The sequence below is a fragment of the Pseudophryne corroboree genome, chromosome 4 (assembly GCF_028390025.1).
Source record: "Pseudophryne corroboree isolate aPseCor3 chromosome 4, aPseCor3.hap2, whole genome shotgun sequence".
NCBI classification, from domain to species: Eukaryota; Metazoa; Chordata; class Amphibia; order Anura; family Myobatrachidae; genus Pseudophryne; species Pseudophryne corroboree.
In genome coordinates this window covers 372,493,233-372,506,921 of record NC_086447.1, presented here as the reverse complement: position 1 = coordinate 372,506,921, position 13,689 = coordinate 372,493,233, and the positions used below count along the sequence as shown (strand labels likewise).

General features: G+C 47.0%; 1 protein-coding gene and 1 long non-coding RNA gene across 5 annotated transcripts in view; one reads left to right on the top strand and one right to left on the bottom strand.

Annotated features, from left to right (window-relative positions):
* The window catches only part of CLCN2 (chloride voltage-gated channel 2), a 251,259-nt gene that overhangs the window by 26,503 nt on the left and 211,067 nt on the right, over nucleotides 1–13,689 (bottom strand). For 3 of the 4 annotated variants that reach the window (XM_063916600.1, XM_063916604.1, XM_063916601.1), the window contains 4 exons: nucleotides 12,161–12,269; nucleotides 12,009–12,079; nucleotides 11,727–11,789; nucleotides 10,153–10,194 (listed from right to left, as the gene is read on the bottom strand). In XM_063916600.1, coding sequence (XP_063772670.1) covers nucleotides 10,153–10,194; nucleotides 11,727–11,789; nucleotides 12,009–12,079; nucleotides 12,161–12,269 — 285 coding nt within the window. The remainder of the gene's footprint in view (nucleotides 1–10,152; nucleotides 10,195–11,726; nucleotides 11,790–12,008; nucleotides 12,080–12,160; nucleotides 12,270–13,689) is intronic. The other variant, XM_063916602.1, reaches the window with a different exon arrangement.
* The window catches only part of LOC134909586 (uncharacterized), a 146,825-nt gene that overhangs the window by 97,915 nt on the left and 35,221 nt on the right, over nucleotides 1–13,689 (top strand). Inside the window, exon 3 of the long non-coding RNA XR_010175978.1 lies at nucleotides 8,816–9,166. This is a non-coding gene — a long non-coding RNA (uncharacterized LOC134909586). The remainder of the gene's footprint in view (nucleotides 1–8,815; nucleotides 9,167–13,689) is intronic.

Sequence of the window (13,689 nt, the reverse complement as noted above, 5' to 3'; positions counted from 1 at the left end):
GTGCCTTGACCCCCACCCTCTCCATAATCCGGCTCTGACTGTACATGGTGACTGTCTGTCACTGCCGACGCCAGTGTCCAGCGGCACAGCCCAGCACTAGTGATCAATCAGACTCAAAGTAAACTACAGCTCCTAGCAGCCCTTGCTGCCAGGAGCTCTCAGTAACAAGGGCTGCTGGGAGCTGTAGTTTATGTTGAGTCTGATTACAAGCGAGGTGTAGTGCGCTGCTGCCCCTTGCCATGGATGGCACAGCCGGATGGCGCCCCCTCCTTGCCTGGCGCCCCTGGCGAGTGCCATCCTGGCCAATAGGTAGATACACCCCTGGCTACCAGGTCTGATAGACCTACCCCAAATAACTCCTCCCCCTTATAAGGCAATACTTCCATGTGCCTTTTGGAATCCGCATCACCTGACCACTGCTGCGTCCATAACCCTCTTCTTGCAGAAATGGACAGCGCACTAACTCTTGATGCCAGTCGGCAAATATCCCTCTACGCATCACGCATATATAAAAATGCATCTTTTAAATGCTCTATAGTCAGTAATATACTGTCCCTATCTAGGGTATCAATATTTTCAGTCAGGGAATCCGACCACGCCACCCCAGCACTGCACATCCAGGCTGAGGCGATTGCTGGTCGTAGTATAACACCAGTGTGAGTGTATATACATTTTAGGATATTCTCCTGCTTTCTGTCGGCAGGTTCCTTTAGGGCGGCCGTATCAGGAGAGGGTAGTGCCACCTGTTTAGACAAGCGTGTGAGCGCTTTATCCACCCTAGGGGGTGTTTCCCAACGTGCCCTATCCTCTGGCGGGAAAGGGTATGATGCCAATAACCTTTTAGGAATTATCAGTTTTTTATCGGGGGAAACCCACGCCTCATCACACACTTCATTTAATTCCTCGGATACAGGAAAAACTACAGGCAGTTTTTTCTCACCAAACATAATACCCTTTTTAGTGGTACTTGTATTATCAGAAATATGCAAAACATTTTTCATTGCCTCAATCATGTAACGTGTGGCCCTACTGGAAGTCACATTTGTCTCATCATCGTCGACACTGGAGTCAGTATCCGTGTCTGTGTCTGCCATCTGAGGTAACGGACGTTTTAGAGCCCCTGATGGCGTTTGAGACCCCTTGACAGGCACAAGCTGAGTAGCCGGCTGTCTCATATCGTCAACTGTCTTTCGTAAAGAGCTGACATTGTCACGCAATTCCTTCCATAAGCTCATCCACTCAGGTGTCGACTCCCTAGGGGGTGACAACTCTATTATAGGCAATTGCTCCGCCTCCATCTCATTTTCCTCCTCAAACATGTCGACACAATCGTACCGACACACCGCACACACACAGGGAATGCTCTGATAGAGGACAGGACCCCACTAGCCCTTTGGGGAGACAGAGGGAGAGTATGCCAGCACACACCAGAGCGCTATATATAGACAGGAATACCACTATTTAACGTGCTTTTCACTATTTTATTGGCTCTAATTAGTATTAATTATGCATATTTAGTATGTGATCATTGTGTATATTAAAATTGTGACTTTCAGTGGAGTCTGCCTGCGCTCTCTTGTCTTGTTTTTGTTTCTCACTTTATAGCTGCTGTTATTATCAAAACTGCGCCAAATTAGTGCCCCCCCTCTCTTTTTTACCCTTTTCTGTAGTGCAGGACTGCAGGGGAGAGTCAGGGAGACGTCCTTCCAGCGGAGCTGTGATGGAAAATGGCGCCCGTGTGCTGAGGAGATAGGCTCCGCCCCCTTCTCGGCGGCCTTTTCTCCCGCTTTTTGGTGAATTCTGGCAGGGGTTAAAATACATCCATATAGCCCTGGGGGTTATATGTGGTGTATTTTCGCCAGCCAAGGTGTTTTACATTGCTGCTCAGGGCGCCCCCCCCCTAGCGCCCTGCACCCTCAGTGACTGGAGTGTGAAGTGTGCCTGAGGAGCAATGGCGCACAGCTGCAGTGCTGTGCGCTACCTTGTTGAAGACTGATGTCTTCTGCCGCCGATTTTTCCGGACCTCTTCTTGCTTCTGGCTCTGTAAGGGGGCCGGCGGCGCGGCTCTGGGACCGGACTCCGAGGCTGGGCCTGTGTTCGGTCCCTCTGGAGCTAATGGTGTCCAGTAGCCTAAGAAGCCCAAGCTGGCTGCAAGCAGGCAGGTTCGCTTCTTCTCCCCTTAGTCCCTCGATGCAGTGAGCCTGTTGCCAGCAGGTCTCACTGAAAATAAAAAACCTAAAACTAAACTTTCACTAAGAAGCTCAGGAGAGCCCCTAGTGTGCACCCTTCTCGGCCGGGCACAAAAATCTAACTGAGGCTTGGAGGAGGGTCATAGGGGGAGGAGCCAGTGCACACCAGGTAGTCCTAAAGCTTTACTTTTGTGCCCAGTCTCCTGCGGAGCCGCTATTCCCCATGGTCCTTACGGAGTTCCCAGCATCCACTAGGACGTCAGAGAAATAAGATTTTACTCACCGGTAAATCTATTTCTTGTAGTCCGTAGTGGATGCTGGGGACTCCGTAAGGACCATGGGGAATAGACGGGCTACGCAGGAGACTGGGCACTCTAAAGAAAGATTTAGTACTATCTGGTGTGCACTGGCTCCTCCCTCTATGCCCCTCCTCCAGACCTCAGTTAAGGAAACTGTGCCCGGAAGAGCAGACATTATAAGGAAAGGATTTTGGAATCCCGGGTAAGACTCATACCAGCCACACCAATCACACCGTATAACTTGTGATACACTTATCCAGTCAACAGTATCAACAACAACAGGGCATCAACAATGGATGCCAACATAACATAACCCATTATTAAGCAATAACTATATACACGTATTGCAGAAAGTCCGCACTAGGGACGGGCGCCCAGCATCCACTACGGACTACGAGAAATAGATTTACCGGTGAGTAAAATCTTATTTTCTCTAACGTCCTAGTGGATGCTGGGGACTCCGTAAGGACCATGGGGATTATACCAAAGCTCCCAAACGGGCGGGAGAGTGCGGATGACTCTGCAGCACCGAATGGGCAAACTCAAGGTCCTCCTCAGCCAGGGTATCAAACTTGTAGAATTTTGCAAATGTGTTTGAACCCGACCAAGTAGCAGCTCGGCAAAGCTGTAAAGCCGAGACCCCTCGGGCAGCCGCCCAAGAAGAGCCCACCTTCCTTGTGGAATGGGCTTTCACTGATTTTGGATGCGGCAATCCAGCCGCAGAATGAGCCTGCAGAATCGTGTTACAGATCCAGCGGGCAACGGTTTGCTTTGAAGCAGGAGCACCCAACCTGTTGGGGGCATACAGGATAAACAGCGAGTCAGTTTTCCTGACTCCAGCCGTTCTGGCTACATAAACCTTCAAAGCCCTGACTACATCTAGTAACCTGGAATCCTCCAAATCATGAGTAGCCGCAGGCACTACAATAGGTTGGTTCAAATGAAAAGATGACACCACCTTTGGCAGAAATTGGGGACGAGTCCGCAATTCTGCCCTGTCCATATGAAGAACCAGATAGGGGCTTTTACATGACAAAGCCGCCAATTCTGACACACGCCTAGCCGAAGCTAAGGCCAATAGCATGACCACCTTCCACGTGAGATACTTTAGCTCCACGGTCTTAAGTGGTTCAAACCAGTGGGATTTCAGGAAACCCAACACCACGTTGAGATCCCAAGGTGCCACTGGTGGCACAAAAGGGGGCTGAATATGCAGCACTCCCTTAACAAACGTCTGAACTTCAGGAAGAGACGCCAGTTCCTTTTGAAAGAAAATGGATAGGGCTGAAATCTGGACCTTTATGGATCCCAACTCCAAGCCCATAGTCACTCCAGACTGTAGAAAGTGCAGAAATCTGCCCAGTTGGAATTCCTCTGTAGGGGCCTTCCTGGCCTCACACCAAGCAACATATTTTCGCCATATGCGGTGATAATGCTTTGCTGTCACGTCCTTCCTAGCCTTTATCAGCGTAGGGATAACTTCCTCCGGAATGCCTTTTTCCGCTAGGATCCGGCGTTCAACCGCCATGCCGTCAAACGCAGCCGCGGTAAGTCTTGGAACAGGCAGGGCCCCTGTTGCAACAGGTCCTGTCTGAGAGGCAGAGGCCATGGGTCCTCTGTGAGCATTTCTTGCAGTTCCGGGTACCAAGACCTTCTTGGCCAATCCGGAACAATGAGTATTGTTCTCACTCCTCTTCTTCTTACGATTCTCAGCACCTTGGGTATGAGAGGAAGAGGAGGAAACACATAGACCGACTGGAACACCCACGGTGTTACCAGGGCGTCCACAGCTATCGCCTGAGGGTCTCTTGACCTGGCGCAATACCGTTGTAGCTTTTTGTTGAGACCGGACGCCATCATGTCTACCTGTGGCAGTTCCCATCGATTTGTAATCTGAATGAAGACTTCGTGATGAAGTCCCCACTCTCCCGGGTGAAGGTCGTGCCTGCTGAGGAAGTCTGCTTCCCAGTTGTCCACCCCCGGAATGAACACTGCTGACAGTGCTTGCACGTGATTCTCCGCCCACCGAAGAATCCTGGTGGCTTCCGCCATCGGGACTCTGCTTCTTGTGCCGCCCTGGCGGTTTACATGAGCCACCGCGGTGATGTTGTCTGACTGAATCAGCACCGGTTGGTTGCGAAGCAGGGGCTCCGCTTGACTCAGGGCGTTGAATATGGCCCTTAGTTCCAGGATATTTATGTGCAGACAAGCCTCCTGACTTGACCACAACCCTTGGAAGTTTCTTCCCTGAGTGACTGCCCCCCACCCTCGGAGGCTCGCATCCGTGGTCACCAGGACCCAGTCCTGTATGCCGAACCTGCGGCCCTCGAGAAGGTGAGCACTCTGTAGCCACCACAGAAGAGACACCCTGGCCCTGGGGGACAGGGTGATCAGCCGATGCATCTGAAGATGCGATCCGGACCATTTGTCCAACAGATCCCATTGAAAGATCCTCGCATGGAACCTGCCGAAGGGAATGGCTTCGTACGATGCCACCATCTTTCCCAGGACTCGCGTGCAGTGATACACCGACACCTGTTTCGGTTTTAAGAGGTCTCTGACTAGAGTCACAAGCTCTTGAGCCTTCTCCGTCGGGAGAAACACCTTCTTCTGGTCTGTGTCCAGAATCATGCCCAGAAAGGGCAGACGCGTCGTAGGAATGACTTTGGGATATTCAGAATCCAGCCATGCTGTTGCAACACTTCCTGAGAGTGCGCTACGCTGATCTGCAACTGCTCCCTCGACCTCGCCTTTATGAGGAGATCGTCCAAGTATGGGATAACTGTGACTCCTTGCTTTCTCAGGATCACCATCATTTCTGCCATTACCTTGGTAAATATTCTCGGTGCCATGGAGAGCCCAACCGGCAACGTCTGGAATTGGTAATGACAGTCCTGTACCACAAATCTGAGGTACTCCTGATGAGGCGGATAAATGGGGACATGCAAGTAAGCATCCTTGATGTCCAGAGACACCATAAAATCCCCCTCTTCCAGGCTTGCAATGACCGCTCTGAGCGATTCCATTCTGAACTTGAATCCTTTCAGATAAATGTTCAGGGACTTTAAATTTAATATAGGTCTGACCGAACCGTCCGGTTTCGGTACCACAAACATTGTGGAATAGTATCCCCTTTCCCTGTTGAAGAAGGGGAACCTTTACCACCACCTGCTGGAGAAATAGCTTGTGAATTGCCGCTACCACTACTTCCCTTTCTATGGGGGAAGCTGGCAGGGCCGATTTTAGGTAACGTTGAGGGGGCATCACCTCGAATTCCAGCTTGTATCCCTGAGACACAATCTATATAGCCCAGGGATCCACCTGTGAGCGAACCCACTGGTGGCTGAAATGTCGGAGACGCGCCCCCACCGCTCCTGGCTCCACCCGTGGAGCCCCAGCGTCATGCGGTGGATTTAGTGGAAGCCGGGGAGGACTTCTGTTCGTGGGAACTAGCTGTAAGGTGCAGCTTTTTTCCTCTACCCCTGCCTCTAGCAAGAAAGGAAGCACCTCTGACCTTCTTGCTTCTTTGTGCGCGAAAGGACTGCATTTGGTAATACGGTGTTTTCTTAGGTTGTGAGGGAATATATGGCAAAAAGTTTGACTTCCCAGCAGTAGCTGTGGAAACCAGGTCCGAGAGACCGTCCCCAAACAATTCCTCACCCTTGTAAGGTAACACCTCCATGTGTTTTTTGGAGTCGGCATCACCTGTCCACTGCCGAGTCCACAGGACCCTCCTGGCAGAAATTGACATTGCATTAATTCTAGAGCCCAGTAGGCAAATGTCCCTCTGGGCATCCCTCATATATAGGACAGTGTCTTTTATATGCCCCAGGGTCAGCACAATGGTATCCCTGTCCAAGGTATCCATTTCCTCAGACAGATTATCTGTCCACGCTGCTACAGCACTACACATCCACGACGACGCAATTGCTGGCCACAGTAGAGTCCCTGAATGTGTATAAACAGATTTCAGAATACTTTCCTGCTTTCTATCTGCAGGATCCTTTAGGGTGGCCGTATCCTGCGACGGCAGGGCCACCTTCTTAGATAAGCGTGTCAGAGCTTTATCTACCCTAGGGGAGGATTCCCAGCGCACCCTGTCCTCTGGCGGGAAAGGATACGCCATAAGTAACCTTTTGGAAATCAGGACTTTCTTATCTGGGGAATCCCACGCTCTTTCACATAACTCATTTAACTCATGTGAAGGGGGAAAAGTCACCTCTTGCTTTTTCTCCCCATACATATAAACCCTCTTGTCAGGGACAGGGTTTACCTCTGATATGTGTAAAACATCCTTCATCGCTATAATCATGTAACGTATAGCTTTTGTCATTTTCGGTTGCAATTTTGCATCATCGTCGTCGACACTGGAGTCAGAATCCGTGTCGACATCTGTGTCAACCATTTTGGATAGTGGGCGCTTTTGAGACCCTGAGGGCCTCAGGCATGGGTTGAGACCCTGACTGGCCCGAGGTATCAGCTTTATCCAACCTTTTATGTAAGGAGTTTACATTATCATTTAACACCTTCCACATATCCATCCAATCAGGTGTCGGCACCGTCGGCGGCGACACGTCAGTCAACTGCACTTGCTCTGCCTCCACATAGCCCTCTTCGTCAAACATGTCGACACATGCGTACCGACACACCACACACACAGGGGATGCTCTATATGAGGACAGGACCCCCACAAGGCCTTTTGGAGAGACAGAGAGAGAGTATGCCAGCACACACCCCAGCGTATATAACCCAGGGATTACACAGTAACTTAGTGTTTACCCAGTAGCTGCTGTATTATGATTAATGCGCCTAAATATATGTGCCCCCCCCCCCCCCTCTCTTTTTTACCCTTCTACCGTGATTCTGCAGGGGAGAGCCTGGGGAGCTTCCTCTCAGCGGAGCTGTGGAAGGAAAATGGCGCTGGTGAGTGCTGAGGAAGAAGGCCCCGCCCCCTCAGCGGCGGGCTTCTGTCCCGCGATTTTTTGTAAAATAAATGGCGGGGGCTCATACATATAACAGTGTCCAACTGTCTATATGCAGCTTTCGCCAGGAGGTATCAATTGCTGCCCAGGGCGCCGCCCCCTGCGCCCTGCACCCTACAGTGACCGGAGTGTGTGGGTTAGTGTGGGCACAATGGCGCACAGCTGCAGTGCTGTGCGCTACCTCATGTGAAGACAGGAGTCTTCTGCCGCCGATTTCGATGTCTTCTCCGCTTCTGCCGGCTTCTGTCTTCTGGCTCTGCGAGGGGGACGGCGGCGCGGCTCCGGGAACGGACGACAAGGTCAGGTCCTGTGTTCGATCCCTCTGGAGCTAATGGTGTCCAGTAGCCTAAGAAGCGCAACCTAGCCACAGTTAGTAGGTTTGCTTCTCTCCCCTCAGTCCCACGTAGCAGAGAGTCTGTTGCCAGCAGAAGCTCTCTGAAAATAAAAAACCTAACTAAAATACTTTCTTATTAGCAAGCTCAGGAGAGCTCACTAAAAGCACCCAGCTCTGTCCGGGCACAGATTCTAACTGAGGTCTGGAGGAGGGGCATAGAGGGAGGAGCCAGTGCACACCAGATAGTACTAAATCTTTCTTTAGAGTGCCCAGTCTCCTGCGGAGCCCGTCTATTCCCCATGGTCCTTACGGAGTCCCCAGCATCCACTAGGACGTTAGAGAAAAGATATTGGACAAGACTGCATGCACCTGTGTGTGGGTGGATGCCATTGCTGACGATATCAGGGACACTATCCTTCAGTGTGTACATCCGATATCTTTTCACTTGACAATGTCACATCTTATTCGCATCGTCAAGTGTGTACCCAGCCTTAGAATCATAGTTCCTCTGAGTAACCGTAGCGTTGTCTGCCCAGTGGTTTTTCTAGTCACAAGTGTCCTTGTTGCCTTTTAACATTCTTAGGTTTCAAAACAGGGGGCTCGTTATTAAATTGCAAATTTCTTGCATCAAATTTCATTAACAAAAAAAGTTTTACAGGAATATAGTCATATTATTGAACAATATGTATCACAGCAACAGCAAACTCAACAGCTGTAGACGTAGACAAATTTGTCAGTACCCTTACAGCTCGTTGAAACAATGCTTCACTCCTCCTGAAAAGTGATGAAATAAAAGCTATCTCATGTAGCCCACATGCCTTTGCTATTTCATAGAAATGAACAAAGAAGCTGTGAAAAAGATAAATTACTGTTTTTTTCTCTAAAAATATGATAAAATGGCCTGGACAAATGTGTTGGCAAAAAAAGATAATAAACAATTGGTTTATAGTGATATTTCAAACTAATTGCTTTCTTGACTTGCATCACAGATGTCTTCATTTTTCTAATCAGTTATTAGCCTATTAAATGGAGAAAAGTAGCCACTCTGCTGTTTGGTATCATTGTGTGCACCGCTCTGAACATGGACCAGAGAAAACAGGAGAGAGTTGTCTGAGATAAAGTTTGGAAAGAAAATTATAGACCATCACGTTAAAGGTAAAAGCATTTCCAAGCAGCTTGATGTTTCTGTGACTACTGTTATTACAAAGAAGAAGGTTAGAGTCCATGGGACTGTAGCCAACCTCCCTGAACGTGGCTGCAAGAAGAAATTCGACACCAGATTAAACAGAAGGATAATGAGAATAGTAGAAAAAGAGCCAAGGACAACTTCCAAAGAGATATAAGCTGAACTCCAAGGTCAGGGTAAGTCAGTGTCTGATTGGACCATGTGATTTTTTTTGTTGAGTGACAGTGGCCTTCATGGAAGATCCAGAAGGATTCCACTTTTGAAAAAAAATAAAATAATAATACATAAAAAGTTCAGTGTGGAATTTGCTAAAATCCTTATTGACAATCTACAATGCTTCCTTTGGACAAATGAGTCCAAACTGGAGCTCTTTGGCAAGTCACATCAACTCTATGTTCATAGATGAAAAAAATGAACGTTTTAAAGAAAAGAAAACCTTACCTACTGTGTAACATGGGGCAGGCTCGGTTATGTTTTGGGGCTGCTTTACAGTGTCTGGCACGGGGTACCTTGTATCAGTGCAGGGCGCAATGAAGTCTCAGGACTATCAAGGCGTTCCGGAACAAAACATGCTGCTCACTGTCAGAAAGCTCTCAGTCGCAGGTTATGGGTCCTCCAACAGGATAATGACCCAAAACACAAAACTAAAAGCACCCAAAAGTCGATAATAAATGCACATTTAACTATTCTGAAGACCTGATCTGAAGCCGAGCACCTATGGAAAGAGCTGTGACATGCAGTCTGGGGAAGGAAACCCATTGAAAAGGTGCAGAAGTCTCAGAGACCTATAGAGATTGCATGAGTGCAGTGATTGCCTCTAAAGGGTGTGCTACAAAATATTAGGTTCAGGGTCCCAGCATTTTTGTCCATGCCATTTTCACTTGTTTTATTATTTCAAATATTTTGCTCAATGGAAAATATAATGCAGTGTCAACAATGATGTCACTTTTGTCACCAATATGGGTTTTTCTATTTTCATAGATGAGTACTAACATTTGTCCACATCTGTATACACAGAATATTTTCCATTAGGCCTACTAGAGTTGTGTAGAATAGGAACACAATACTGTCCATCTTATCCTTACAGACACCTTTAAAAAAACACAAACATAAAATAACTTCTAAAACAGGTTGAAAGCAGCCACCTATCATTCAGACTCACCTGTGACTGTGTCATTGTGTCTATCTCATCCATGTCTTCCCCCTGAAAGACAGCATAGTACAGCGACTAAGTGCACATGAACACAGCTCTGGGAATAAGACAGACACTTATTTCACAGTACAGATACTCCAGGAAACATCATCAAGCTGATGGCAGCTATATCTTAATTAGGACATATCTATACGCTCAATTGAGTAGCAGGAAAGGCACAGGTGAGATTGCAAGGCCACAGATTTACACCTAGGTTCAGGCTGCAGAATGGAGCAATACTCTGAATTAAACCCTCTGCATCTAATGATCATTCAAGTTGATCGCAGCAGGAAATTTTTTAGCAGTTGGGCAAAACCATGTGCACTGCAGGGGGGACAGATATAACATTTGCAGAGAGAGTTAGATTTGGGTGGGTTATTTTGTTTCTGTGCAGGGTAAATACTGGCTGCTTTATTTTTACACTGCAATTTAGATTGCAAATTGAACACACCACACCCAAATCTAACTCTCTCTGCACATGTTATATCTGCCTCCCCTGCAGTGCACATGGTTTTGCCCAATTGCTAACAGAATTCCTGCTGCGATCAACTTGGAATTACCCCCATTATTTCTGATTTACCCAAGCACTACACAATTAAATGTAATTTGAGATACAATATGCACAGATCCAATTAGACATGTTCTTTATTCATCCACTTGTGACATCACATAAAACATAGCTATGAAAGGAGGTGAAACAGATACGGGTCTCTGCCAGATGTAAATGCATTTCTCACCTGGGTTACATTTGGAGTAAAAGGTATGTGATTTATGTGATGCCATAAGGGGATTAATAAAGAGCTTTCATTTAAAAATCTGTCACATATTGGATCGAATATATTCACTTGCTACATTTCTGGAGGAAAAAGACAAAAGGTTACCACCAGGCTGCAGCTCCAGAGGCCCCATAAAATCTCTTGATGCATATTTGTACATGTCCAATCAGGGGTCTGATGTTTTTCCTTCCCTGTGCATATCAGTCACACACTTCTACTAAAGGTGTGTACACACAAAGCGATATGGCTCAGCGATTTTAACTATATAGTCAAAATCGCTAAGAAAGTTAGTGCATTCGCTCCGTGTGTACACAGCCAGCGATAGCGATGCGCGTCCTTGCCAGGTCGCTATTTCTAGGAAAAATAGACTGTGGAGGCAAGTAAATTTTGACTATGTCGCTGGAAAAGTAAAAGCATCCCCCTATTTAAATGAGTTAGTCAAAATCGCCCATAGCCAACATAGCTTGCACACTTAGTCAAAATAGCTGGTAAAGATAGTCAAAATCGCCTACTGCCAAGTTCAAGGTAAATCGCTCAGTCACAATTGCTCATAGTCAAAATCGCTCCGTGTGTATGCACCTTAACACTTTGTAACACTCCATGTGCCAGGATATTCGCGTTTGCTCAGGTAATAAAGGAAGCAAGCGGAGGACATATACTAGTATGTGCATGGTGATATATGTGTGTATGAATACAATAAACAGGAACGCTATGGATTAGGAGAAATGCTATACGGAAGCACAGGGTAGAGATTAGTTGCTTACTTACCTTACAAAACAGATGTTTCCGTTTGGGTTTAGGCTTTGAGGGAGACGCAGGACTCTGGGAAGACTTATGTTAGCAACAACATAGAAAACAAATGGGAGGACTACATAGTGAGTACAATGGAGTGAAATGGCAGGAAAGGATTGGTTAGTTGGTGAGTAATAGCAAAAGAGACAGAAGCAGGTCGGACTGACTAAAACAAATGATATATGAAAATACATGATTTACACCATACATATAGCAAAGGTGTTGTGAGACAGCTTGTATTGCAGAAGCATCTCTTACCTCCACATCTTCACTGAAATCTTTGGCACATAATATATTTTTCAGGGCAGCTACTGAGTTATCAGTATCATCTGTAAACAAAGAAGAAAATATATCACTCACTGACCTTTCCCTACTGGAAACCAGATTCTACCTGAGCAGATCACAAATACCTTGTGAATAATCAGTCAGGCTACTCTGGTTACGTTTCAGGGCTGGTTTAAGGGGCTTCCGGCTTTCGCCTACTCGAGGTGGGGAAAATGTGGATTCCTCTGTGGCTATCTGAGAAATAAAATCAACAGACATATATAAAACAGATAGTCAAAAAACAATACCCCTAAGGTTAATACACACTCTCCAATTCCCCATACACAATCTTTAATACTCCACATGCCCTATACACAGCTGCTAATCAACCTCTCCCATGTACCAAATGCACAGTGTCCCTGTGCAACATATACAGGGCAGGATGCTTTAAACATCACGTTTTGAAGGCAATCTATCCCGGAACTCATCGTGTGCATATCAGTGTTAATTAACGTGGTATAAATGAAGATTTCAGCAAAGGACAGATCTCCTGATCAGAGCCGTCCTTTGCGACCACTGGACTTCCGGTGACGGGGGAATGGGTGCTGGGAGAGATACGACTGGATCCCTCTCAGAGGGCAATGATAAAATAAGCTTATAGGTTTCTATTGGGTAACACCATGTTTCCACGCACTGGAATGTATCATATTCAGGAGTTTGGTGCATGTGCGGTAAGCGGCCAAACCTTCATAATGGCATCCCATCCAGAGCCTCCAAACCCAGCATGCTCCATACAGTCTTCAATACTCTAAGGGCTCTATTTACTAAGCCTAAGATAGAGATAATGGATGGAGATAGAGCACCAGCTGATCGGCTCCTGTCATTTTTCAAACACAGCTTGTGGCATGGCAGTTAGGAGCGGATTGGCTGTTACTTTATCTCCGTCCAAGGCTTAGTAAATAGACCCCTAAGTTCCAAATACCCAGTCCCCAATACACCTCATACACAGTCTCCAATGTTCTGCAGCCAATAAATACCCCATAAACAGTCTCCAATGCCCCGTTTGCCCCATACACAGTACCCAATGCCACATGGCAAATATGAGGTAGCTACCCAAGGAATAGGACAAGCATAGACCTGGGGCTACATGTAATAGCCTATAAGTTGCTGGAGATGCAGGGCTTTCTTAGAGTCTGCCCATTTTTTATTAAAACAGCAATCATTTACAAGGCAAAACCAACCTTGGGAGACTCGCACAAAGTCCTGCACCTCCAGAAACTCTGAGGATATTACACTTCGCCCCAGGTATGTTACAGTACCTACTGTGGGGAGGCGCCTTATATTCTATACTACAGGAAGGGGGGCTGATTATATTCCATACAATGGGGAGGGGGGAGGACATAATATCCTATACTATAGGGAGGCACAATATAGTCTATAATATTGGAAAGTGGGGGGCTCATTACATTCTATACTATGGGGAGGGGAATGCATGTTATGTTCTATACTATAAGGAGTAATATATTAAATACCACGGGGGGGTCATTACATTCAATACAACTGGGGGAGGCACATAATATTCTATACTATGGGGAGGCACATTTATATTCTATACTACAATGGAGCGGAAGCCTCATTACATTCTATACTACGAGGAGGGGAGAAGCCAGAGCCG